At 42.7% G+C, this 26,326-nt stretch overlaps 1 protein-coding gene across 2 annotated transcripts in view; it reads right to left on the bottom strand.

Annotated features, from left to right (window-relative positions):
- The window catches only part of CNNM2 (cyclin and CBS domain divalent metal cation transport mediator 2), a 112,800-nt gene that overhangs the window by 8,914 nt on the left and 77,560 nt on the right, over positions 1-26,326 (bottom strand). For both annotated transcript variants that reach the window (XM_035329881.1, XM_035329882.1), the window contains exons 2-5: positions 12,870-13,013; positions 7,375-7,512; positions 5,114-5,283; positions 1,645-1,738 (exon numbers count right to left, since the gene is read on the bottom strand). In XM_035329881.1, coding sequence (XP_035185772.1) covers positions 1,645-1,738; positions 5,114-5,283; positions 7,375-7,512; positions 12,870-13,013 — 546 coding nt within the window. The remainder of the gene's footprint in view (positions 1-1,644; positions 1,739-5,113; positions 5,284-7,374; positions 7,513-12,869; positions 13,014-26,326) is intronic.

Below are 26,326 nucleotides of genomic sequence, written 5' to 3'. Positions count from 1 at the left end.
AAAGCCAATCAACCACGCGTAAACACATCCAAGGTTGCCCAAGTTTAATTTAAAATAATGTACATGGTCAAATTTGATAAAAACAAATCTAAGATGGATTTCAGGGCAGAGGCACGAAAGGGGAGGCCATTTGATCTCAAAGGACTTGGGGCAGCTGGTACAGCTGCAGGGAGGGTTAGCAACATGAGGAAAACAGAAACACCAAACATTCAAACTGAACAATGCTGGCAAAAAAAAAAAAAAAAAAAAGAGATGCCACAAATTATTTCCAAACGTAGGTCTGGAAGCAGAGAAGTGATTGCGCCTAAGCCAGCTCTGTTTGGCCCATGTTGTAAAACCTGAGCTTCGATGTCAAAGAAACAGCAAGGGTATGACACAGTTGTACACACATACACGTTACGTATGATTCATCATGAAGACTGCTGCTACTGTACAGATAAAATCCACCCAATGGTGTGCACACTTCCAAATCTGTCAAGCCTCAGAAGGTGTAAGCAAGATTGATTAAAGTGCACATAATTAAAGAAGAATTACTCTTTCTTTAGCTCCTAACAGTGGAGGATTGGTAAAATGGCAACACAGAGCTAGCAGCTGCACCTCAAACTTCCATGGGAACTGATGTTTGTAGAGTTTAATATGGCTAAATTCGTAACTTACAAAGTAAGTTTCATTTCACTGGTGCATATATACATACATACACCTACATACAGAGAGTTCCCATTAACCTGCTATCATAATTAGCTGCCTCTCAAGTGGAACACGAATCTGCTGTGCCTCTACACAGAAGTGATTTCTGCATGAGAACTTCTCCCTGAAGTGACAGGGTGAGCAGATGGCCAATGCCAGCACTAAGGCCCCAGTTCTTCTGCCAGGGCTGGGGATGCCAAACCAAGACCAAGATCTCTGTGATCTAAAAGGTGATGCTGCTGGTGCTGCATGACCAGGTACTGCAGCGAGTGCAAAGGGACAGCAGGATGTCACCCACTGGAGCACTGAAGCATGCTCCTGGATGATTATAAGGCAACTCCCTGACTTGTGTCTGTGAGATGCTGGGCTGTGCAGCTACTGTTTATGCACTGGGAATTCGCTCACATCTCAGCCTCAGCTGCCAGCTTTCCCCCTTGCTGATCTCTCAGCAACATCTCTGCACAAGCTACAGGAACAATCTCTTTTCCATGTCCCACTGCCCTCATTTCCCTCAAAATGGCTTTAGAAACAACAATTGGTAAAGCAAACCGTTATCAAAACTAGCAGGTTGTTTGTATGCTACACCACTAGATGTCCTTCTGCTACTAATTATTTATTCTCACCAGTTCAATTCCTGCTATGCTACAGTGAGAAGAAATACAAAGCTCCCAGGCAGCACCAAACACCTCCCTCGCTAAGGCCACTGTGGGCATCCTCTGGGAGCCTGTGGGCTGCTGCCAGCTGCTCAGCTTTCAAAGTCAGCACTGCCACAAGTGTCGGTGTCCCCCAGAGATGCTGTGCCAGGCAGGTAGTTTTGCTAGCAAGGAGTTTATCGTTTGCATCAGCCCCGCAGGACGCGGCGGGGGATGCCCTGCGCAGCCCCCTCCTGCCACACACAAGGCAGCAGGCAGGCTTGTGCACGAGTGCATTCCAGAAGCAGAAGGTAAGAGGACATACCTGGCGATGCTGTGAGGGCCATCACCCCATAGTAGGAAAAAGCACCAGCTTCAAACTTCATCCCCTCCTTCCCAGCCTCCACTTCCACCTTCCCCTGTTAAGGAAAAGGAGAGAGAGCTGCAATTAAAAGGGACCACGGGTCTTGAGGCAGAAGACCAGACTTGAGCCCCAAAAACTAGTTTTCCCTGACGTTACTAAGCCGTATCATGGTCCCTGCAGTTTGTAAGGATGCCTGAAAAAAGGGACAGACCCCGGGGGCAAAACAGTCTCGTTCCCTGGGCTGTTCTGGTCTTTGGTTCCCTGTGGCCATGTGAGTCCCTGCAGAGGAGCAGGGTCCCCACAGCGGCTCAGGTGGTACTGCTGACATGCTCCAAGGGCTGCCAGGCTGCTTGTCCCCAGTGCAGGGAAAAAAAAAATACTCCCTCAATATCACAACAGGCTTTTATGGGGGACCCCAGTCATCGGGGTCTTGAGACACCTACACATTTGGGGCCGTGGCTCACATTCCCATGAAGCCCCCTCTAACACAAACACAGGAAACGGAGACGGGAGACAACACACAAGGAGGCCATCTACTTTCACCACTGAGATTCCCACAGAAACAAAGCCCTTACTCCCGAAGCAGCAGTCTTGAGGCTATTTTCATTTTGTTGGTTTCTGGCAGTTTTACACATTCCAGTGCCCTTAAATTGTGATCCTGTTCTTTTGCAGAGTCTTGTCTAGAAGGACCCTCAGTGCTTCCCAAGCTATACGCCACCATCCTACCATGCTGTGCACCCGTTTCTGATGTGGTCTGAACCAAATGTTTAACATCACATGCTAGTATCATACAAAGCAGTCTAGAACAGAAGCTACGGCATCAAATGTAGCTGTAAACATCCCAATTAGTTGGTATGTAAGTAGGAAGAAATAATTGCCTTCTTAGTGGGACCTGGCTTTCACCTCCATCTTTACTGATATTGTACTGAGCGTGACAGTACATAACTGCAGAAAGAAGAGATCTCGAGCATCTTTCAGGCTGAACTACACCAAGGTTGGGATTTCAGGCAAAAAGCCTAATTACCTGCAATGCTTCCCCTCTGGCGAGGCTGGAAAGGGCAGACTTGACACTTGTACTAAGTGAATCGAGCATCAAATCTACACAATCAGATGAAAATAAGTCCAAAAGATTTTATTTTTATGTGTTTATTGCTTTAAATGTTATTTAAACTATTTAAACATGCCTTTAATTTTACAGCACTGTACTGACGCAGAAAAACATGCAAATGAAATCAGCCTGCATAAGACCTGATACTAAGTCAGGTTTCCTAACCGTCCCAGATCAGAAAAACCATAAAATTGATTTAGCGGGAAGAGAGAGTCTAGCTCACAAATCCACTTTCCTGCTATCACAAATAACCTCTTCATATAATCCCTTTGAAAATCAATTTCACTCCACAACACCAATAAGTAGCTTATTTGTTCATTATAAGTTTTCCAGTAGGTACAACTTGGCCACCCAGGCCAAGACTGGTTATAAACAGGGCTCTCAACCTACTTGTTGCTGCTGGTTATTTACCAGCCAAGGCCACATCTTCAAAACACATACGCAAGAAATGCAAGTGGGCTTTGATCTTTACATACGGTCAGTCTGGGTTAGTAGCTAAACAAATACAAGCTCGTAGCTAGCAGCAGAAGTGTAGCTTCAGTAGTTCCAGCACTGTTGCTCTGTCAGCACACACGGCACTTCCCAGTGGTGGCCATAAGAAGGTAAGGCATGCCTGGCATAGTCACAGCAGCTGAAAAGCCGAGAACTCCCCACGCGTGCAATCAGACGTGTGCTGCCCTGCTTAAACACGTGCAGCTATGGTTTCTGTTTCTCCCCTGCTAAATGCTCTGACATGAATTTTGAAAGAACAGAATGACAAAAACAAATCTCAAACTGCTACAGAAGAACTTCTCATTAGCTGAAGAAAAACTTGCATACAGGTGACTTTCCAACTAAAACACTAACTCTACAGAGACTAAATTGGTAAATTTAATGCACAGAATATATAATTATTTGTGTTCTGGTATGCTTTTATTGTGAAAGGTATTCTTGGTATGTTTGGGTGAGAGAATATGCCCAAGACCAGATATTTTAAGTAACAAAAGCAGAGTATTGATCCTCTTGATCCCTGCAGAACCAACGTTACCATTTTTATTGTATGTACCTGCTGCAAGACTCACTTTTCGAAATGCATTATAGACTTAGCACACTGTTTTTACCAAATATTTATTGACTGAAGAGTAGCTCAGAAAGAACCAATTGTTCTTTTAGATTGCACATATCCTCCACTTACAGCTTTGCAGCATTACCTCATCCAGAAGCATTATCTTGCCTCTGGAGTATTTTAGATTGCAACAATTCAGCATGTAAGAAAGAGCAGTTAAAGAGCTACCAGTGGCTCCTCAAACATTTAAAAAAGAAAAATAAAAAACAACCTAATTCTTTTTTAAAAGAGAGGTATGTTGAATCCACAATATCATGTTCCAGTGCCTTCTTCATTGTTTATCACTAATGATGTTTAATCCCCCTGATACCCCCTTTTTGTTTTTTTAAAGGCAAAGGTAAGGAAGATTCCAAGCCCTGTGTTACAACGCCTATGTTTGTAAACCAAAACTCATTTCTGTTATCCAGGATAGAAACATAAGCACCTTTCCAGCAAAATGTTCCTGCTCAAACAGTGCTAGAATGTTCCTGCCAAGTCACAGACCCTAGGAGATAATCAGCACTGAGAACGACCCTGTAGTGAACAAACAGAAAGCAGTCCTTTCACACCCCCTAGGGCTACAATCTAAAAATCACCCAAATGCAACTTTCTCAAGGCAGGGCAAGAGTTGAGGTGGCAGGGTGCCCAGGGAACTGCAGGGGCTGTGGCAGGAGGTGGCAGGGGTTCAGTAGATGGCGCAATGGCCCCACTAAAACCTGCATTTAACACACCTCCAAAGGTACAGACTTCACAATTGCATGGAAAAAACGCCATCTTTCCGAACTGTCCAACTCCCCATGCCTCATTTTGCAAACCAAAAAATGCATTTGTGAAGCATCCTGGCCAAGCTCAAACCGAGAAATGCATTTATGAAGCATTCTGACCAAGCTCCTACTGACATGACATTTTTGTACCCCTGTTTTCCAAGCAACGCCAGCTATACACAGGAATTCTTTTGCACTGGTAATCCTAGTAATACCTGAAGCATAAATAACTTTTAACAGATGATTGGAAGCGGGAAGCACTGTCTACCCATCACAGCAGGTTTAACTGAGGCTGAAAGCGGCTGAGTGAGCTCTTCAAGTTGGTAAGTTCATAAAGGAGACTGGAGCAGTTACCACAAACCATAGCTCCAAACCTACACTTGATAGAAGATAAAATTCAACAAGAGAGGTAGCAAAAGCAATATGTCAGGAGATGCATGATACTGCTCATAGCAACATAATCACATGCCTGACCTGTAAAATGAGAATGAAGTAGTCGACAGGCTTGTTTCGCTGGTAGAGGTAGTGTTCTGGGGCTTTCTTGTTCTTCTCGTCGTATTTCAGCTCCTGGATAACGTTGGGATGTTTTAGCAGCCTGAGAAGGATCTTCTCTGACATCTGGGATGGACCAAAGGCTTCTACTTCTATAACAAAAGATACAACCTGGCATTACACTTCATATGCCTGGCAAGAAGTTAGCAATACTCGTTAATAAGCATTTGCCTATAAAAGACACACAGATGCAGAGAGATCCATTACGGAATTGCAGGCTTCCTGTCTTTTGAGACTGTTAGATTTGTAAGGGGAAAAACACAGGAACGCCTCAACCTTCATTACTGCAGTATTTTTCAAAACAACCCAAACCATGTCCATCTGAAATGGAAAAGAAAAAAGAAAGGCAGTCTTGCCCACTTGAGAGTGAAATCACAGTCGAATAGGCTCATTGGAGAGCTGTAAATGGGAAGAGCTTTACAACTGAGGCACAGAGAACCTTTGAATGCGCTTTTTCCTTCCTCAGAAGGTATTAAGTTACTGCATTTTTTGCACTCTATAAAAAAATCAGATTTTGGGGCCTAGAAAGTTGCTCTAGATAGATGCTCTACATAAATCAAAGACAAATTGAGCTGCCACGGTTCACATGGGAAGAGTTACTCAAAGTGAGACACAGTGCAGGTCAGTTCAAACCACGTGGGATTAATACCTGACACACAGAACACATTCCCTATCCACTTGCTCTTCAGTCATCAGTGTTCCCAACAGCAGCTGCTTGAAGATTAAAAGCTTATCCTTGTGTGAGAGAGTTAGGCCAGGGATGTCGAGATAGACACATGCAAATTGATAAGCTTTCCTAACATCTTTCAGAACAGGACCGTTAATGACCCAGCACCTTCCATCTGCGCCAGATACTATTCTCAAATTAGAACAGAGAAACCAAAATTGTAGCTTTCATCTTACTTAGCAGTGGCTTCACTGCCAGATTTAAGCTACAAAATCCTTTCATCCACAAAACAAGCAGAGACGCAGCACTGTAAGACTATGTCTGTTGAGAAGGTGTTTAGGGAACTCCACCAAGTCTTGTACAACTAAGTGAACAACGCTTTGCTTGCTGTTAAATCCGCGTCTTCCCGTTGAACTGTTTCCTTTCACCAAGGGCATGCTCACATGCACATGAGCCGCAGGAGTCCAAGCCTTTTAGGGATTTACTGTCCCTCAGCTGAGGTGTGATAACCGATCACGCACATGTTTCTTTTAAGCCGCAGAGGCAAAATAAAGCACGAAGGCAGACTGGGAGCATCAAGGCAGGCAGTTACTTTATCTTAAGAGGAGGGGAAGTACTGCTCTCCAGCTTGAGCTGGCCAGCTTGAGACAGAATGAATTTCAATCCATGAATAAATGTTGAACATAGCAGTGAAAGACGCCTGTCTGAAAGGCCTGCACATGAGAAGTCTTTATATGTCAAAGAGAGACAACATGAGCAATAGGAAGGTATGTTTTCCACAAGCTCTCCTGTTAACAGGTCTCATCTCTGAGGTGAAAGGAACAACTTTACGACGGAAGGCAACGTCAGCTGCAAGAAACCATTCAAGCCCCTGGCCTCTCTGCCAGACTGCCACCCAAGGGCTAAAGCATCAAGGTGATCTGGGATGGCGACAACTGTCCTCTGAAACCTGGAGCCATCAACGGAGGTCACACAAGCCAGCAAGAAAATCCACTTTTATAAGTACAGTTCAACTGCCTGTGCAGTCTGCATTAAATGTGTCGGGATTGTTTTTCACTTCGAGTCAAAAAGTCTCATGGAACAGGTTTACACCTTCCTGCAAAAAGTCCAGCATCTCTTTCTGGATGAAGTGCCAGAGTGCAATTACAGTCAGCTGGCCAGTGGTATCGAGTCGTCTGTGGTTTGTTCCCTGAGCTCTTCCTAATAGGGTGCACTTGCTAGTCGTTAATCTGACGGACTCTAGACATGCAGTGCGGCACTTGGCATTCATCCTTACCTTTCAGACCAATTTAAAGTTACTGGTCCACCCCTGGTAAATGTCTCAGAGGGTTCATGCCGACACTGAACACAGGAGAGGAGAGAATTTAAAAAGAAAAACACAACAGTGGCATTATTTGTCACCCCACCATCCAGCCTCCCTTCCCGCCTGCACTGTCCCACCCACCTCACCGGCCTTTGCTGACAAACTGCCTCCGAGGCTCTGGCATGATCGTGAAAACAGATAATCCACACTTGCCTGTTGCCAGGAAGCGGTGCATTGCCAGGAGGAGCTGCGGTGATATTTTAACCTTCATCTCGCTGTCTGTCTGCTTGAAGGCAGAGAAGTCCTGCTTCCTGTCCCGATGAGCTACTTTCTTTTTCGTCTTGTTATCAGCTGGGGAAGGGAGGGTGAGAGAAGAAAGGAAGGAAGCGATTTCTGTTAGAATGGGGTCCAACACGAACTGCACTGGATGGAGTCAGCCAAGACAGCCACCCAGAGCAAACTGTGCAGACAGACCCCTCTGCAGTACACATGCAAAGCCTTGCTCATTGATACACCTTAAAAACCAGAAATAATCAGTGACCTGTGCTGCGGGCTCACATCCAGGAACCCATAATCTCTGTCACTTCAATGTGAGATAAGAGTCTGCTTGCAAGCATCTAATTGCAGAGCAGCTCTGCATGTTGTGCACAGTGTGAGGGCAATTCTCGGTGGGCAGGAGGGGTCCCGCTCAGTGTTACTAACAATAGAAAGGTGTTCAACAAGAGTATCTGTGATAAATACCTTTTTTAAAAATAAAAAATAAAAAATCCTTAGAGAGTCCCCAGCAAATACGGAGATTAAATGAACAATTACATATTTCTTATGCTTTACCATGGGGTGACTGACTCGTCACAGCTTGAGCAAAATCTGCATGTAAGGTCCAAGTAACTCACAATGTCTAACGTATGCAGAAACGTATCCACAGAAAGTGACTGGGAGACGAGTCCACCAGAAGCCCTCACGAGGTCCTACCTCTTTGAAGAGATAAGAAGAAAAGAATCTGTGGTTTTTCTGAAAAGGTCAGAGAATGCTATTTCTTGCCATGCTGCATCTGAGATGCTGTCTCACAAGGACCTATGTCATTGCCCTCTTCAATGACTTCACCAGAAGTACAAGCAGGGAAATGTCTCTTCAGCAGGGCAGCATTCCTGAATTCCTTTATTTCTTCTGTCAGTGAGCCCTACCACAGCAAGCTTCGTGCTGCAGTTCTGGTACCCAACTACAGCACCAGCATCACGTCACGGGAGGATACCTTAAATCTTTCCATCTTTCAGTCACCAGGGTAAGAGACCCAGGCTCTTTGTCAGTCGATGGGGGATTTCGATTCTTCCCATGGTTTCCTTGGCAGCCTCTCCAAAAACCTTCTCCCAAGAAAAATGCTACTCAGTGAGAGCAAAGGCACTATCTCTGCATATTTCTGTGAGGAATAGTCTTTATTGCTCTTTGCTATTCAGATAATTACCGAGCTTCTTGTAAGAAACAGAAAGCAAGGACTGGATGGTGACAGAAATAATTGAATCTGTAACCAGGTAAATCCTGTCCTTTCTACAGAGAGATGGAGACCTGAGCACTTAAATCATCTTGGCAGACTTAAGCAATCTCTGCGTTTAAAATGACGTGATGCTGTTTGGTTCTGGAACAGGAACAATGTGCCATGTGAGGGATACCCTCGGTGTAACTTTAGGTGAGATATCAACAAGTACTGTAGCTATATTCAGTACATCTTGGAAATATTTGGATTTTCCTGTAAATTCAAAGCAGCAAGGCTGACTGTGAGTTCCTGGGCTGTGGGAGAGAACTCAAGAAGAGGATAGGTCCAAATACAAGTAATGTTGTCATCCCTCTTGCCATATTCCTGAGCTTTCAGGCCTGACGCAGGACAATTGCATTTACTTCTTTGAAGGAGCCAGCCCAGTATGAAAGACAGCTACAGAACAGGGAGTTCAAACCTCAGATCACCCATTCAGCCGGGTAGGAAGGCAGCAGGCAGATGAGCTCTGCAAATGCACCTGGACAATTTGCAGGAAAGAGTTATTGCTGTCTTTGTGTGCTCTTTTTTGTCCTTTTCTCTTTAGGATCTTGATTAACCAGCATAGACATCTGCAGTCAGCTCCAGACAAGAGAACAAGGACAAAAATCTATCTTCAAATGGACGTGTGGTTCTGTTGGCACACAAGGACTGTACAATAACAAAACAGCAAGGACAGGGACAAGCATCTGCTTGATATGTGCAGCTCTCTGGTACTCCAGGAACAGCACAATTCCCAGAGGCCCAGACTCACTGACCTTGTGCCCACACTCAGCAGCAGGATGCCTGGCCCAAGGCAGCGGGAGGTGGATGCCAGAGCCCTGCTCAATATCCCCCACATCCCCTTCTCCTTCCTCCCCCAGGTGATGCACACACCCAGGCTGACAGTCTGTGCCCCGCATGCTGCTCAGTTCTTTCTAAGCCTGTGGGTTTGTTTAATTTTAAAAGAAAGGCATAGGAATTAACTAAGCTAGTTTTGCTACTTCTTTTGGTCTTGAGCTGGGAAAACTAGGTTGCCCGGTGTCTCATGCATGTTTTGGCAGCCGTCAGAAACTCAGCATGACTAAACCTGAAGCTCTAAAACAACCTAAACTAGCTTCTTGTAAGGATGCTGCTCCTGCAGCCTACCAGTGCTAGACCACAGGTTAACAAGTCCACAAGCCTTATGGCCAACAGCATAAAAGCACCACTTTCTGGAAGGTGGTAACAGCCTGGGTGTGTCAAAAGATTAGATTCCAGCTGCAGAGAGCTCTGCTCTCCTGGCGCAGGACACTGCCAATATCTGCAGGTCCTGCCAGGCAAATCAGGGTTGCATAACCTTCTGTGTTGCTACGGTTTCACTGGATGACAGTGGAAATACTTATGAGGGCAAACAGTTTTTTAGTCCTGTAGCTCTGTGGTTTACACAAGAGAGAGATACAGGGTTTACTAGCACATACATTTAACATACCTGTTTTGACAGCTGTTTGGGAATGGGAATGTTAGGGTAAGATGTGGTCTTCCCCTCAGGGAAGTGACTAGCCAAGGCTAATGCATTTGTAGAAAAGCCCTGGATTTTAGATAGGGTCCTCTCAGCCTGTGAGAAGCTTGGGAAATGCGCCCCTACGATAGCTGGGGCCACAGGAGCAAAGCACACATTCCTGTAGTGCATCCACCTTTCCAGTAAGAGCAAAACACGCTGACAGCTCTTATCTGTGACACTGGCTGAGACATTTCCAGAGCCCACCCGTATCACAACTGAAACCCCTTCTCTGCACCCCATCAGCATCCCCACTACGGAGTCACACACTCTGAAGCACTCAACCCAAGCAGATGTTGATATGTCAAATATATTTAACACTTTCTCTTGCTCCCAACATCTCTGCAAGCCATAAGGCATAGCAGACTAGGGCAATGTGAAGTAATGCCATGTGTCTACAGGGTACACAGCCCTTGAGAAATTCAGCCCCAGAGCTTCAGCAGCTTTCAGCAAAAATTGTAAATTTACAATTGCTTCTACCCTAACACAGTAGAAATGCATTTTCACAGAAACAGCAGAAAGGCACAGCTCCAACACCAAGGTCAGCCATTTCATCGAATCTCCAGTTTCCATCAAAGCACAACAAAACATGTTTAAAACTTCAGAACAAAGGCATAACACTGCCAAAATTTGTCGTAAGGTCTACTTTTAAGCAAACCTTACTTCTTATCAAGAACAAATCCTAAGGTTTTAAGTTCTGAGCAAGCTGTCTTGGCCTTATAATGAACAGCACCAGAGACCTCAGATACTATAGGGGGTTACTAGCACTGACACGCCGATACCAACATCAAAAAGAAGCTACCTTAACGTATCATGGGCGATAGGCTACCTTCAGTAAGCCAAAAGCATGTTCCCATCGCTATACCAACTGGAAGTGCTTACAGCATACCAATCTGCTCAAATCCCAAACCTATCACATTTTCTCCTAGCTTCTCTGCATTTCTGTTCTCTCCCTTACCGTCCCAGTTTCCTTTGATCTGAACAGCAGAATGAATTCCAGTGCTTCATAATGAAACCAGAAGGTCATCTTAATGGTACGCAGCAGGAGCCACCCCTCAAAATTTCCTGCATCCTCCAGGAAGCCTAGGAAGTTAAGCTTCCCTCCTAATCTGAACTAGGGATTTTCTATACTAAAACCTTTCAGGAAGGACAGTTTCCAATGAACCACCTCTATTTTGCTTATCTAGGAAGTCTTCAGATAGTAAAATTAAATTATCATTTCCTTGCCCTCTAACATGCTACGTTTTTTTTTCTTTTCCCAAATAACAACACAGCATGATCTATACAGTTTCGCTTAACAAACAAGAAAAAAAACACACCACTAGTTTAGATTACAAAAGAAAGTCTGAATTCACCCTGTAAAAGCATTATGTTGTAACTGATTAGCCCAGCAATTAAGTTGTGGCAGTATGAAGAAGATCAATACTAACTGGACTTCTGTGATTTGCATAGTAATTAGACCATTTAGTGCAGTGTAAAACAAAACTGTGATTTACATGAACCTTTGGGCACATAAATTCTGGTAAAATACTGACCAGCTACGGAAAGTAGTTCAGGCAAAACCAATCTATTAGGAAAAGCAGAAGTATGTCTATCCTACAGTGCAAAGAGCTTATTTGGCTTTTGGCTTGGAAGGAGGATAGAAGACTGCTTGCATTGGCCTGAAAAAGATGCTGTAGAAACATTCAGATCCCTTTCATGAGAAAAGAAAAAGAAAGCAAAGGTCAGCTGAACAGTGTGAAAGATATTTAAAATGACCATTTCTATTATTTCTATCACAATAGAATCTAGAGACATCCTTCTGCTACGCTTGAACACAAAGTAAAAAATAGCATCTGCCAGCAAGCGATCCAAGTACAGATAAGACAGATGAAGAATGACAGAAAGGAAGTTCAGTGTGCACAGGCCAGATTGTGCAGATGGGAACAGAAGCAAAGACAGTTTAGGTAACTGGCCAAAGACCAGAAAAACTCTAAATTGGGGGGAAAAAAGTCTCAGGTAACGCTCAACCTGTACCATCATCTGCCTTAATTTAAGTTAACACTAAGGAAGGAAGGAGCTGTACCGTGTGATTTAAAAAAAAAAAAAAAAAAAAAAAAAAGGAGTCATTTAGGACTTGCTGATTTTCAGCCCTGAAGAAGCTTTTCCATTCTTAGGATCTCTCTGAATGAGTGACAGAGATTGACTCTAAAGAGTCTCCATTCCTCTTCCCTGAGGTGTGGTTATCTGCCTGCTTTCTTTCTAAAATGCAGTGACTACAGAGACTACAGGCCCTTGAGGTGGAAAGAGGTTAGGGGAAAATGTGGGAGGTCACGAGTGCTGGAACAAAGAGGTTTAAACTAGGCCACTGTGGTGGAGAACAGCTAACAGGAGAGACCAGGATGTTGCACAAGTAAATCTTCTACATGGAATGCTCAAATAAAGCTGACCTATTTCTGAATAGGTCGGCTTAAAGGGGTGAGGTGTCCATGCTGTGAAAACAAAAATCACTTTGACCATCTAATGGATTTGCAGGTTATTTGACCATTGATATTTTAAACCAGCAACTTCCATCTCTACAACATCTTACATCTCATCAACAAAGCTCTAAGACACAGCTGCTGCTGGATGGAGTCTTCCCCCTCGTTTAAAAAAAAAAAAAAAAAAAAAAAATCTACTCACTGTATAGGTCTGTTTCATCCAGAATCTCTGACTTGATGATCTCTTCAATCACATCTTCTAAAGTGACAATTCCCAGGACTTCATAAAAAGGATCCCCTTCTCCTTCATTGTTTACTCTTTGTACTATAGCCAGGTGAGACTTGCCTGCAAGGAGACAGATCAGCAATTTAGACATTTAGAAATTCCTGAAAGACCAGAAATTACAGCAGAATTACAAACAGGTATAAACAAAAAGACAGAAAGGCTGGTGTCACACCTCATAAAAAACCTACAAAGTTTAAGAGACACTTAAAATCATGATCTGATTTCCCTCTCAGACATATATTCTTGGATCAGAATTGGATCTAGCACACTAAAGAACAGTCAAAAATATCAGTGTTCTCTTACTAATTTCTTTCCCCAGTGAAACTGTCACCCTGGCTTTGCATTCATTGTACTATTTTGTCGATGGCTTTTTCACTTCTTTTGTCCTGCACTGGCAGAGGAAGGTCAGACTGGAGTCCTCCTTTGCAGGGAGCTCCCATGGATGCTCCTCAAGCTTACAAACAAAGGCAACAATGGCCACATCACAGGAACATGTGGACAGGGCTGAGCTGGGGAGCTCAGCCCAACCCATTTATTCCTCTTTTCTTCCTCCCCCCTGCAAAAATAATTTATTTAGACATGCTCCAGGCAGAAGGGGGCTTATTTAGGAATGAATGAATGAATTAAAATATCCAAAGTGTCCGATTAACAAAGAGAATAGCTAAGGTACGATAAACTAGTGCCTCTCAAGATCCCTAAGCTGTGGATCATTCACCATGCATTTCCTAACTCCTAAAGTCCTTTCTACCATGGGAATAATCAAGTACCATCACCCTTTGAATTCGCAGTGACACTGGGGTTGCCAGTATCCCTAGCTGCCACCTGTCAGTCCTTTGTCAAGGTGCCCAAAAAGGCACCGTGATCTCTGCATTCAAAGGGTTCCCCAAACGCATGTAGCATTTTGAAGCACAAACACACAGATCTCAAGGTGCTTTGTGAGCTGGTGAGAGGGAAGCGACATTGTCTTACATTTTTCTTTGCTGATATCAAAACTGATACTTATCCCCATCTGGGGAAGACAACCAAAATAGTTCAACTTTGCTTAGACCCCTTTATAGGCAATAATGTCTGCATGTTTTAAGATTCAGATTATTAGACTAACAAGCATTCAAACTATTCCAAGCCAGACTTACTCATGCTTGAAGAATGAAAATATCCTGAACAAATTAGACGAGGGAGGAAAACTTATCAACTACTGATATAAACATTGCATCAGGTCAAGTCAATTCACTTTGGTAAGTTTTTCACATCTGCTTTCCCAGGGACCAAACATAAGCAGTTAAAAACAAATTCTTGGTGAATGCTGTCTGTCGAAAGTTAAATTCTTTTGCTATTCCCAGCTTGTGATCATTTAAAAGGAATTTTCCAAAGCAGGGTCTAATATTAGACTCAAAATGAAGTTTCCATTCCACTTAGGCGATATTCTCACCAAAGTAACTACTGCATAATCTGATTGTCTTGGAGCTACTCGTTTAGATGCAGATGGACATACTTTAAATACCAACTCCACAGCACTGCTGAGTCTTATCTTGAAGAGACCTTATTCTACAGTGAATTAATAGAAAGATGATTTGTGATTTTAAAGGATCAACAATCGTATTGTACTGGAAGTCTTTCACTGTGCCAGTTTTTATTTCTTTGCATTCCTTGTAAGACTTCCAGCTCTTTTTACTGCTCAATGAACAGCATCAAATAAAAGTGACTTCATAAAAAGATGAAAGATTTACGTATTATTATTGTTGCTCTTCCCCTGTAATATATTACTCCAATTATATCTGTTCAATCTCGTGATGTTCAAGAAGTGTGGAACAGAAATGCCAACATGGACAAAACAGAAGATTATAATTTGTTTCCCAGTGCTTGCTCAGGTATCAGTACATTCGTTTTCAAGCCAAAAGATGCAACTCCTTCAAGAACTATATCCATCACAGAGCAGAACAGCTCATTTGCAACCGCTCATTCAGGTGCTGTTCACCGTTCTCCTGTATCAGTGAGTGACAGGAGTGCTCAAATCCATTTGAGTGGATAAAAATAAAAAAGAAGCGTTCCTCGAACAACAAAACAATGCTATTAACTCAGTGTTTCAGCTTTGATCAAAATCACCAAATTACAGCCTTTTCTTCCACTTCGGTACTTCCTGGGATAAAGCTGAATGTATTTGATAAAACTGTACATTTTGAAAAGAAGTCTTACTAATAGTGGAGTCCTGGACACATCTACACATAATGGGGCAAATTTATAGGAACAGGATGGGGAAGGTACTGAAATGAAAAAGAAGTCTAGAAATGTTTATTTTTTATTTTTTTCTGGCTCTGCCATAATCTGTGATTTTTGTTTTAGATTTATCATCCAAAGTATGCAACCTGGTCTAACGGATGGTGTCCCCCCTCAAGGCAGGAGGGTTGGAATTAGAGGATCTTTAAGGTCCCTTCCAACCCAAACCATTCTGTCACTCTATGACTGAAACTTTTAATAGTTTCAGAAGTCAATGAAATCTTTGGTGCATAGCATTGATCTTCAGCTAGATCCTCATTATTAAAATTATATTCTGCAGGGTTTATCTGTCGAAAATATGTAACTTACCCAAATGCAGACTGATGCTAACCTTCTTTCCCTCTTGACTATCAAGTTTTCCTCTTCCTGACTTTCAAGAACTCATCACTTTGCTGGGGTCAGATGAATTTCAACCAATCTAACTGGGCTGCCTTTTGTTCTCAAACTCTGCATTCGCTCCAGTACCCCTGCAGTCACTTGATGAAGCAGACCAGATCTGAAAATTGCATTTCTTCGGTCTCTGTAAGTTAATTTTGATCCAAATATTTTCCAGAAATCATCAGAGAGTGGAATAAGCTGGTGTTGGTGATAGAGGTGGCAGGAAGATGCATTCCCATACTGGCTACTCTCCGGCTTCAGTCTGCTGTGTGGCTGACTGCAAAATACCCTGCAAGTATGGGAGCAATCAAGGTAGAAAAGGCTAAAGGAAAAGCCAGAGGAGAGCAAATACTTCTTTAAAAATCATTAAAAAAGCACAACTCAGCATGTGCCCAACTTTAAAAGTGGTCTGTGAGTAAAATAATGACTCCTCTGAGTATTTTAAATAGAAATTGACTGCAGCTTTATTCAAAGACTGTATTAGGCCACTGGTATTTGTCATACCATTTTATTCAATTGAAAAAGCAAGGTTTCAGCTCTATTTTCCACTGCTAAGGACTTCTGATACATATCCAACAAGGAGCTGAGCAAAGCATACATCCATGTAAAGAAACCTGGACTGTCTGTATTATTAACAGGGCTTTAAGCACTGAACATATTAAACAGAGAGAGAAAGCGTGCATGGAAAATAAACAATTATTTTCTGTACTTCACTGATTTTCTGACCACAGTCTCTAATCACACTGTATCTGTGACATTAATCTTTCTTTAACCACTCATTTTAAGTGTTGATACAGTGGGAGTCAGGAGGCAGGCAGCTGTGCAGCACTGCCAACTCCGATGAAAAAGGCAGAAATGACCCGAGTGACGTGTACCAAGCAGCACGAGGAGACAACTGCAGGCGATGCTCTGACCCAGAACTCCTCCGTGGCCACAGGCAGGCAGCATTTGCTTTCTGCCTCAGCTTCCCCCACCTACTGCAGCAGCTGGTAACGTGAGCAAGAGCCTATGGAGCTTGTACACGTGCACAGGGCCAGATATAAATTGTGACAAATGCTCATCTCTCAGTTACCTTCATAACTGCAACACCAAGGAGTTTTGTTAAAAGCAAACACATTCTCATCCTGTTGCTCAAAATCTCACCACTCAACTTGGATTTTGCCCTTTACCACATCTTCTGATTAATTTATTAAGCTAATCAAGAACCATGAAGATGCTTAGTAGAATCTGCATGGGTCAGTGAACCTCAAATGAGCTCAAGAGAGTCTATGTGATTGACTGGCCACGGGAAGAAATGCTCGAAAAAACGATCCTCTCACAATACCTTGACCATTCCTTGAAAGAGAAATTGAAAAAAAATAGATTCTGTGGTGCTGAGACATTTATACGTTTAGAGAAAGGACCTTAAGAATATTGTTCATGTTGGAACATGAAGAGTTCTGCCATATGAACAGAGCTGTATGTACCACTTCTCCATGGACACACAAGCTGAAGAAATGGGCTGACAGGAAACCTCTGAAGTTTAACAAATGCAAATGTAAAGTCATGACAAAACAAGTCTCAAGCAGTGGCACTGCAAACTGACTGGATGGGTCTGCAGAAAAGGACACAGTGGTGTCATAGACAAGCTACAGGAGTCAGAAATGCACCCTTGTGCCAACCAAAGCCAGATGCATAATGCCTATGTAAGCACACTTCTGGCTAGCAGGCCAAGGGAAGGGATTATTCCTTTCTATTTGGCATTTGTGAGACCATACCTGGACTACCGGATCCAGTCTGGGATTTTCTGGTACTGGACAGACATTGGCAAATGGAAGCAATTCCAGTGGATGGACACTGAGATGGTCAGGGGCTGGGGCACACAGTGCACAAGGAAGGGCAAGGAGAGCAGCGCTGGTTTCATCTTGCAAAGAGAAGGCTAAAAGGGAGATCTTAGAAGTCTTCACATACTTCACAGTATGCTATAGAAAGGACAAAACTAGATTATTCTTGGAGCTAGATACCAATGGGACAAGAGACAATGGACACACGTTGCAAAGACGGAAGCTCATTGCTCCCTATGAGGATGGCCAAAGAGAGGCCCAGAGGCACAGTGAGATCTCTGTCTTTGGAGGTATTCAAAACTCTGTGACTTGATCCAACTTCAAAAATGGCCTGCTCTGAACAGGGGGTTGTACCAGATGACATCCAGAAGACCTTTCCTAAATTATCCTGTGATCCTAAGAGACATTGAAGGTAGGCATAATTGAAATCTCAGCTCAAGCTTCATTTCTGACTTTTAATTCCTGTATTTCTGCTTAGGAACCCAAATGATGCAAAATCTTCCATACATAAGGGTGATATGTAAAGACAGCAAGTATGCTTTAACGATCAGGAATGATACAATATGGTCTTGTTTGTGAAACAAGTAATAGGAAAATGATGCTACTAGCCAGACTGTGCTGCAGAAATTTAATACTGCTGCCATAGCTTTAAATTGAAGAAGTGATCTCTCTAACCTACGGTAGGTCTTTATAAAACAGAAGATTCCTGCAAGTCCTGTCGTGGTAAAGCTAGAATCAGACTAGTAAATTGGTGTTAAAAGCAGTAATCTGAGTCCATTTGTTGTTGGCGAGTCCTCTGGAACGTTAAGCTATAACCCGTGTAATACATCTGCAATTACACGGAGAAAAAAATCCCAGGAGGTGTTTAGTTGCCCTTGAATTTGCTAACTAACAATCTGTGTTTCTAAAAAACCTCACAGTTTATTCTCATGCGACTGTCTTGCTTTCAACTGATTTCAACAAAGGTAAACAATGTGGTCTGTCGGTGAGATTCACAGGTTCAACAACGCATTATGCAAAACAATCAATTTTAAAATGTGTTGTATAATTGAACCATTAAAAACAACTCCCTCTAGAACAGCATTGGCTTGCAAGCAATTATACCCAAGTAACAAGTGTTCTCCTAAATCTCTTTTCTGCAGCACAGTTCAAGGGCATTAAATCTCTTTTCTATTAGCTGAAATTTGCATTCATGCTGTTTGCTTTTGCACTTTGATTATTTTCAGCAGGGAAACGGGATGGCTGCTTTCCCCCCGTCCTCTTTTACTTACTGGTGCTCATTGTCTTTAGGTTCGCACCACAGAATCAGGAGAAAAATAAAACTTCTGCACAAACACAATCTAGATTTAATATGGGCTTTTTAGATCCAGCCTTTTTCGGCAACAAAACACATTTTTTTAATATACATTTGGGAAGGGAAGCCAATAACTAACATTCATTTAATGTAGCCACATGAAACTCATCCAGACCCTCCAGGAAATGAGTGAAAGTACTAGCAGTACCACAGGGAATATGGTGATTCTTCGCCTTTAAACTGGAGAGCTTACAGTCTCACACAGACATTAACTAGAAACCACAGAAGCCTTCACAGGAAAATCAAAAAGTAGCACTTTAAATGGATTCTTTGTGTTAAAAGCCTGAATGCCCATTTTAGTGGGAGGACACCAAAAAAAGGAAAAATTAAGGAGAGCTTCAGAATGACTTCCTGACAGTGAATTGTATTTGTAAAGAATACTTTCCCAAGGGAAACGGCAGAAGCTCGGTTACTTGCAACTCTGAAAACTAGACTGGACAAAGCTCCTAGAAAGGACTTGGTAATTCACTGCCCCGTAACAGATGCAACAGGAGATGAGCTAACATTTTCCATCTCTAGCAGCCTATCATCCAGTATACGCTCTCTAACTCAAGTGCTGCTGCCTACCCCTCAATTTGTTTTGGTCAGCCCTCGGTGAGAAGTGCATTGCCCAACTTGATTTACTTGGCAGCTTTTATAGGAAAAGCACGGCTCTAGAAAGCTGCTACCTGTTGCAGCTTTAAGTGCACTCTAATGCACCAGGCAATAAACTTGGATGAGAAGCAGAGAAGCCACCTACTAACCGTAGGTCCATGAGTGAAAGAAATCAGGAGGCAACCAGAAATAACTTGAGAGTAAGAAGAAAGGTCATTTAAACTCAGAGCTCTGCTATCAAAGTGGAAATCTTAGGGAAGAATCTGGAGAATTGAGAACATTTAGGGGAAACTATTACCAGGTGTAGGCAGGCAGCAAGAATGAAACTAAAGAGTGAAGAGGAATAGTTTCAAGCACCCTGAACATGAGTACAGATGCCCTGCTCAAGGACAGCATGCCAGTGCTTCCCAGTCATGCACTCCTTATCCAGCAGGGAATTTAGGCTGGATATGGCTGGGATTGGCAATAATACCCAAGTTCAGTCTGGTAAATGGACAAATACAAGTTGCCTCCCAACACTGGAAGCTAATGCCCTACAGAAGTATCTGCTAGACATTAAGTGGGAGAGGAAGAGATTAAAAACATAAGGGTTGAGAGAGGAAACTCTCAAAACAAAGCCTTTTTGACATCCTTCTGAGGTTCTTACCAGAGACGGTGGTATCAGGACACAGGTGAGCTGAGAAGAGAAACAGGCTGAAAGTTTAAAAAACAAGTCAAGGGAGTGCAGCATTCCAAGGGAGTGGAGCAAACAATGTTGAGAAAAGAGATGGCAACACTGAGAGGGGAAAATATTGAGTCTGAAGGGAAAATATTGAGTCTATCTATCTGTATTTGGGCTAATGCAGAAGAAAAAAAAATGCAGATAAAACATAAGGCAAGCAAACAGAACACTTGAGTCATTATTGGTCATGGTTCAAGTCTTCCACAATAGATTCAGAAGATACTGAAGTGTGACGTACTGATGTGATTGCCCCTGTGCTTCCACTCCCCAAGGCAAGTAACGGCCTTTTGGAAAGATCCGTAAGAAATGCTCTCTTTTACTGGCTTGCATCTTCACCACATGGCGAACAAGGATTTTTCTTAGTGTTCAAGGACCCGTGAAAAAGATCCGTGCTAATTTTATTACTTCCCTGTTCGTTCAGGATTGTCCCCACCAATTTCAGCATTCCTTCAGGGCTGAAGAGCGGGCACCAGCCAGCAAAAATGCAGCCAGCAGAGGGAGCGCAAAACCTTGGGTTTGCTCCATTCAGAGCTGTAGGTCCTCCTGAGAACCTAGGCCAACAGAGAGCAGGTGGAGAGGAGAGGTCCTGGGCTCCGGCCACGGTGGGCCAGGGTGCTGGCCTGCTGCTGGGTCTGGACAGATCTTCTCTGGGAGATATATACTTCAGGCTGGGACTCCACAGCAAAAAACTATCTGCTATGGCCTGTTCAGTGTATCCCTCTGGAGCTTTGTGTTGTGGCTATGAGCCCAACCCACATTCCCAGCTATCCCCTACCTGAAGGGGAACGAACAACTTGTTGAGCCCTGGGATCACCCTTGGCGAGGGTGGAGGAGAGAAATTGTCACCTTGTTAGCGTCCTCCATCACTCCACCCTGTCCAACAGGCTGTTTCTGCTAACCAACCTTTAATCCATGGAATAAAAACAAGAATGTCAAGAGATATTTTATGTGCAACAAAAATAGAAGTTGGCCCAGAACAACGATGAACTCGAATGTTCAGGTAACCAAAACATGACACCAACAGAAACAATAGCCTGTTCTGTATCATCCCAGCCAAAAATCGTAGTACAAAAATCCTCCCTCTAATCCTGCCTCCCTCGATTCCTAGAACAAACAGAGCTTAATTTGGGATTTTGGCATCTACCATGGGGTTTTAAATCCTGCAAAGGTAAAGTACTAGAAGGCACAACAGAAACATGCTTGGACATTAGGAGGTTAGCTGAGGCCAGCGTGCTTACATAAGTACCCAAACAGTGCTGAGAGCAAAGCGTATGAGCTGAAAAGGAAGAGCAGCATCTTGGGACTGTGGGTCATGATAGGAACCGGAGGCTGGATATATTTATATATATTTATTACCACCATCAGCTTCTGTGGTTTACTTTTAGCTCACTATTTAGGACATAAATTAAAACAGGTTCTTGGGTTACCAACAACTTAATCATTAATATTCTATTTTAATGACCTGTTTTACTTCAGGCCATTTATACCACATGCAGTTTGCAATTCCAGCAGCTTGAAACCCCAACTGGTCGATGGCACTGACAGATTTTTCAAGCTCAGTGCACGGCTTTCTAATTTATATTGAGGCATCAGCCAGGGGAAGCTTAACGATAAGCTACCCTGCTAACTTTCTGAACCGGTGACAGCATCTCTTACCCAGCGGGATTCACACAACCTCAGAACCACGTACGTGCCTGTGCTTTCATGGTGAGCGAAGCTGTGGCATAAACGTGCCTGTAAACACAACTGGCAGCAGTGACCTTGACTTCATACGGGTGCAGAACCAGGGCCACGTGAGCTCCTGCTCCCTGATGCTGCACATTTATTTCTCTGAGTCCACATATTGTGCTGTGGCAACCACCATTAAAGAAAGACTTCAAATTGCTTCAGCAGAAAATGAGGGGTATGCCAGCAACCCAAAGGCACAAGAAACATAAGCTCCCACAAGCTTTCTGTTTGGGTCAGATCCAGGCTCAGATACCACAAGATGAAACGATGCAAGAAAGGCTGGGCAGAACGAGGTCTCATGCTGTGAGATGGGTGGAATGTCTTCTGGCTGAAAAGTAGCTGTTGTTTTTTTTAAAGACTTTGCAAGGCAGACTCAAAGTCTCAGAGACTTTTCCAACCCCAACCTCCTGAACCCACCAACAGCATCTTTATTTGGCTTTGGTGCAATTTTAACTAACAGCATGGAGCAGAGCACTGCTGACTCCTGTATCCACGCTTCTTTATTGTCAGCCTGTACAGATCAACAGTTACAGACACTGGGAAAAGAAATCACTTAAAGCACCCGAAGAAATGCTGAAGCTGTCTGACACCACAGCAGACAGAATAAGAGCACCTTTCATTTCAGAGCTGGGCATCAACAGCAATGTACAGAGGGAGGGGAAACTGATTTTGAGTTTTCCTAAGAATTAAATAGATTTTATCTTGATGACGTGTTATTTCAAAAGTCTATCATGCAAAGTGGCCAAATGAAGTCGGATGTGTAGTTCAACTGCTGACTCACTCTCCAGGAAAAGGAAAGATTCCAGCAAACCACCAGCAAACCACCTTGTTTGAAAGAGTGACAATACTGATGGTACGTTTGAATGCATTATTAATATTTTTGAAGAACAAATGTAGAAAAACTGGCTTTGTTCCTAGGTAGAGGATTTTCAAGTCAACTAGTAAAATACCATCTTTCCATCCAGATACAGCAATGTTAGTTGTTTCAAGAACAGTATTACTGGGTTAGATTTTAGCTACAGGAAAAGAGAGACCTCAAAGATCAGTCAGTGGCAGTTACACTGTGAATATTTCTAATTACTGAATTTATAAAGCACTTTTTTTAAGTTTGCATTTGTGAACAATGAAGTAATTAGAATTTCTGTGGGCCACCCTGCACGTCTCTTTGGTGGGTTGACTTTTCCCAGAGCACTTGAAATAGGAAGAAAACCTCACAGATGAGACAGGAAAGCCTTGCCCCTTGAGCAACAGCCACTGGAGAGAACTGGAGATAAGGTGAAGAGGTAGCCTGTCCCTTGGGCAACAAGATTCTGGAGTTAAAATTAAGAGCAGAAGAGTCCAGAGCAGCAGGTGGTGAATTTGTGAACCTGCCACGACTTGTTCTGCTGTGATGAAGAGCTCCTTTATTCCAAAAAAATTAAGGTTCAACAGGATGTATCTAAATAGTGAAGAAAATCAATTTGGAACAGCGACCGCAATCTATAATTAGCAACCAACAGTAGCTGTCTTTTGTACGTTTACAACTCTTTTAAGCACAACTCTTTTAAGTAACGCTTTAATATATTCCAGGTGAACCTGTGTCCAAATTCTACTGAAATATTTTGCTACAATAGCTATCACAATTTTCCTAGCCTAATGACAGAGACAGTAAGAATGACATTTGAGAAAGCAAGAAGATGATAAAAAGAATTAGTGGAAAGGCTGCACGTTGTTTTATTTTGAAATTCAGGCCAAAATGACTTCAAAGATGGCACATAAATCAGGATAGCTCAACCACTTTCCAAATGCTGGGCGTGGATGACGGGATGACATGCAGTTCACACCTCCATTACAGCATCATTCAAATTCTTCTTGTCTAACATTTAACATAAAGTGAAGAGACATGATGACCTATGTTGTTTTCCATGGCAGGATGATGATTTAGTGACCTAACAGGAATACTGCCAGGATGGTATTTCTTTCAAGATCTGCCTGATTAGCTTAGGGAAGTGGCAGTGCTACTAATCCTATGTTTTCTTTGGTATTCTGCAGAGGTCTATACCATTATTTTATTCTCATCCAAAATGAAACTGAACATACTTGGTACCAAATGACCTAAGCATTTAGTTTTAATATCACTCATTTCTAGGACTTCATTTATTTCGACAATTTTACTCCAGAACAAGCTGCAGCTAAGACCATGATCCTAGGCTCTCATCTGGGAAACACTGACCTGATGCACCCAGCTCCTTTTACAGACCTTTGTTGGGAGCTATGGTAAAGCACAACTCCACTAGCTGGGGAAACAACCTCATTTACCATGGTTGAAGCCACTGGCATAGGTCAGATTAGGTAACAGACTTGTGCTTTACAGTTCTCTTGCTTCCTTGGGCAGAGGGGGGACTGAAACTCCAGCACCACATACAATTTTGCCCATAAATCTGTGTCCATGCTATGAGCACTGAGAAGCGTACAATACCAGCATCCCCATATTCCTAAAATGTTCTGACCATGGAAAGGGCCTCAGAGCAACGGTGTCCTGTTGTCGTGACTTCTGCCTTGGATTTGTTTGTTTTCAGCTAGGATTAGGCTGAATTCTTCTATATCCCAATAAACACTGAAGTAAAGCAGCTCTAACTTCTGCTAGAAAAGAGATGGGCAATTAGGTCACGCAACATACATACGCACACTTTGCTGCTATTTTCCATGACCGCTTGTAAATCCAAACATTCTGGGTATGCCCATACAAAAACATCAACATAAACCCCAACCAGAAAACCAGGCTACTATACTCCAAGGACTTGCCCTTAAATCTACAGTATAAACAACAGTATTTATCTAGCATATTAACAATACAGAACGGATGTGTGTTGCTGTATGTGCCTCACAGAAGACGAGCCAAGTACTGGGGCATGAGAGATGGAAAAGCTAAAATTTAGAGCCTTTTTTTTTAAATTTTGAAACACATGGGTCTAACTTTTCATATTCCCACTGTAATACTCTCACCTTCCTCCTGCAATAGCAATACATCGCCACCTGTCCTCCCGCATCCTATCTTTGGGCCTGCAGTATCCTGGCTCCTTCCTGCATCCTCTGCCTCTCTGGGACGGGTCCCTGCACAAATGCAGCTACGGGCCAGGTGATGCTGCCTTCATCATGGGGCTGAGCTCTCCTCTTCTTACCTCATAGGGAGCAATGGGAGAAGTTTCCTCTCCTGTCCCTATACCACATTTTTATGAAACTTAGGGAAACACAAATTATTTCTAACTTTTCTAAATCCATGACTTCCAGAGTTATGGAAGGCTAAGACAGGTAAGGAAAAAAAAATAAAGAACAAAATGACTGACACAATGCAGTCACAAGGTTTGTTTCACAAAGACTCGGTCTTAAAAATGAACCAAAACAAATGTACAAAACTCTAAAGAATCAGAAGACCCTATGCCAGCCACCCAGAAGAAAAACCAACTTCAAAATATTGCTATAATTTCCACCTACAGGAAAGAGATCATCATTTCTTCATGAACTGTGGTTGCTGCTGTCCTTACAAGGGATAGGCAAACAGGCCGGCAGACCCCGGCGAAAAGGAAATGCATCTGGAGTTCATGGCACGGCTATCGCTCGGCTATTTCTGTAGCGCCTGCATCTAAAAAAAGACTCCGTTCACACAAGTAGCTATTTTACCTTACTGTCCCACAAGAACTAAATGCATTTTTTCCGATTACACTTTCCCACCATAAAATACACGACAAAATGTGACAAATATTTTGAAATATTCCTATGAAAGCATTTTGCTTATATATAGAAACATGAGTATATATGGAAACATACAAAATAATGTGGTTATATATAGATGTCTCCTCACTGTATAACTAATATTAGTTCATGGAATTGGAAGTCACACACGACAAAAAAAAAATGAATTAGAGTTCCAGTGAGCTTTGCCGTAAAGCAGACAAAGCAACAAAACCCACTTAGATTTATGATAATCTTAGTACAAATTGCTGAATGGTGAACTCCCTTGAGAACTTCTCTGACACAAGAAATGCTCAAAAAATAAACAAAGTAGGAGATGAGTCCAAGAGGCTCGCTGAAGAGACATTTATTCCACATCTTTTTTGCTCCTCCACTCCAGCAGAATCTCTGAAAGGAACCACAAGTCAGAGGCCCAGAGGTCTTCTTGGGCCCTAAAGCTTGTTTTGTGGTTAACAAAAGACCATCAGCTTCACTAAGGTCCTTAGCAATTAAAACTGTTTTGGAGGAAACGTTTCATGTGACTACTACCACTACTACCCTTGTGAGAGTATTCCACACTATAATGCCTCTTTTAATATAAAGAAATACACTTTGGTAGTCACTCGAAGGTCCTAAAAGTTCTTCACAAGACCTATTTCCATGTCTGAAGGGTTTTAATTTTACTTCCTAATTTCTCCTCCATGGTTTGGTGGAGGAGACCAGAATATAAAGGTTAAATTGATTTATCTGTTCAAGCTGAGGGAAATAAAACAAGTGAAAATATATGAGA

The sequence above is a fragment of the Oxyura jamaicensis genome, chromosome 6 (genome assembly GCF_011077185.1).
Source record: "Oxyura jamaicensis isolate SHBP4307 breed ruddy duck chromosome 6, BPBGC_Ojam_1.0, whole genome shotgun sequence".
Taxonomy (NCBI): domain Eukaryota; kingdom Metazoa; phylum Chordata; class Aves; order Anseriformes; family Anatidae; genus Oxyura; species Oxyura jamaicensis.
Note: the sequence above shows the minus strand (reverse complement) of the source record. Positions and strands in the feature narration are given on the sequence as shown.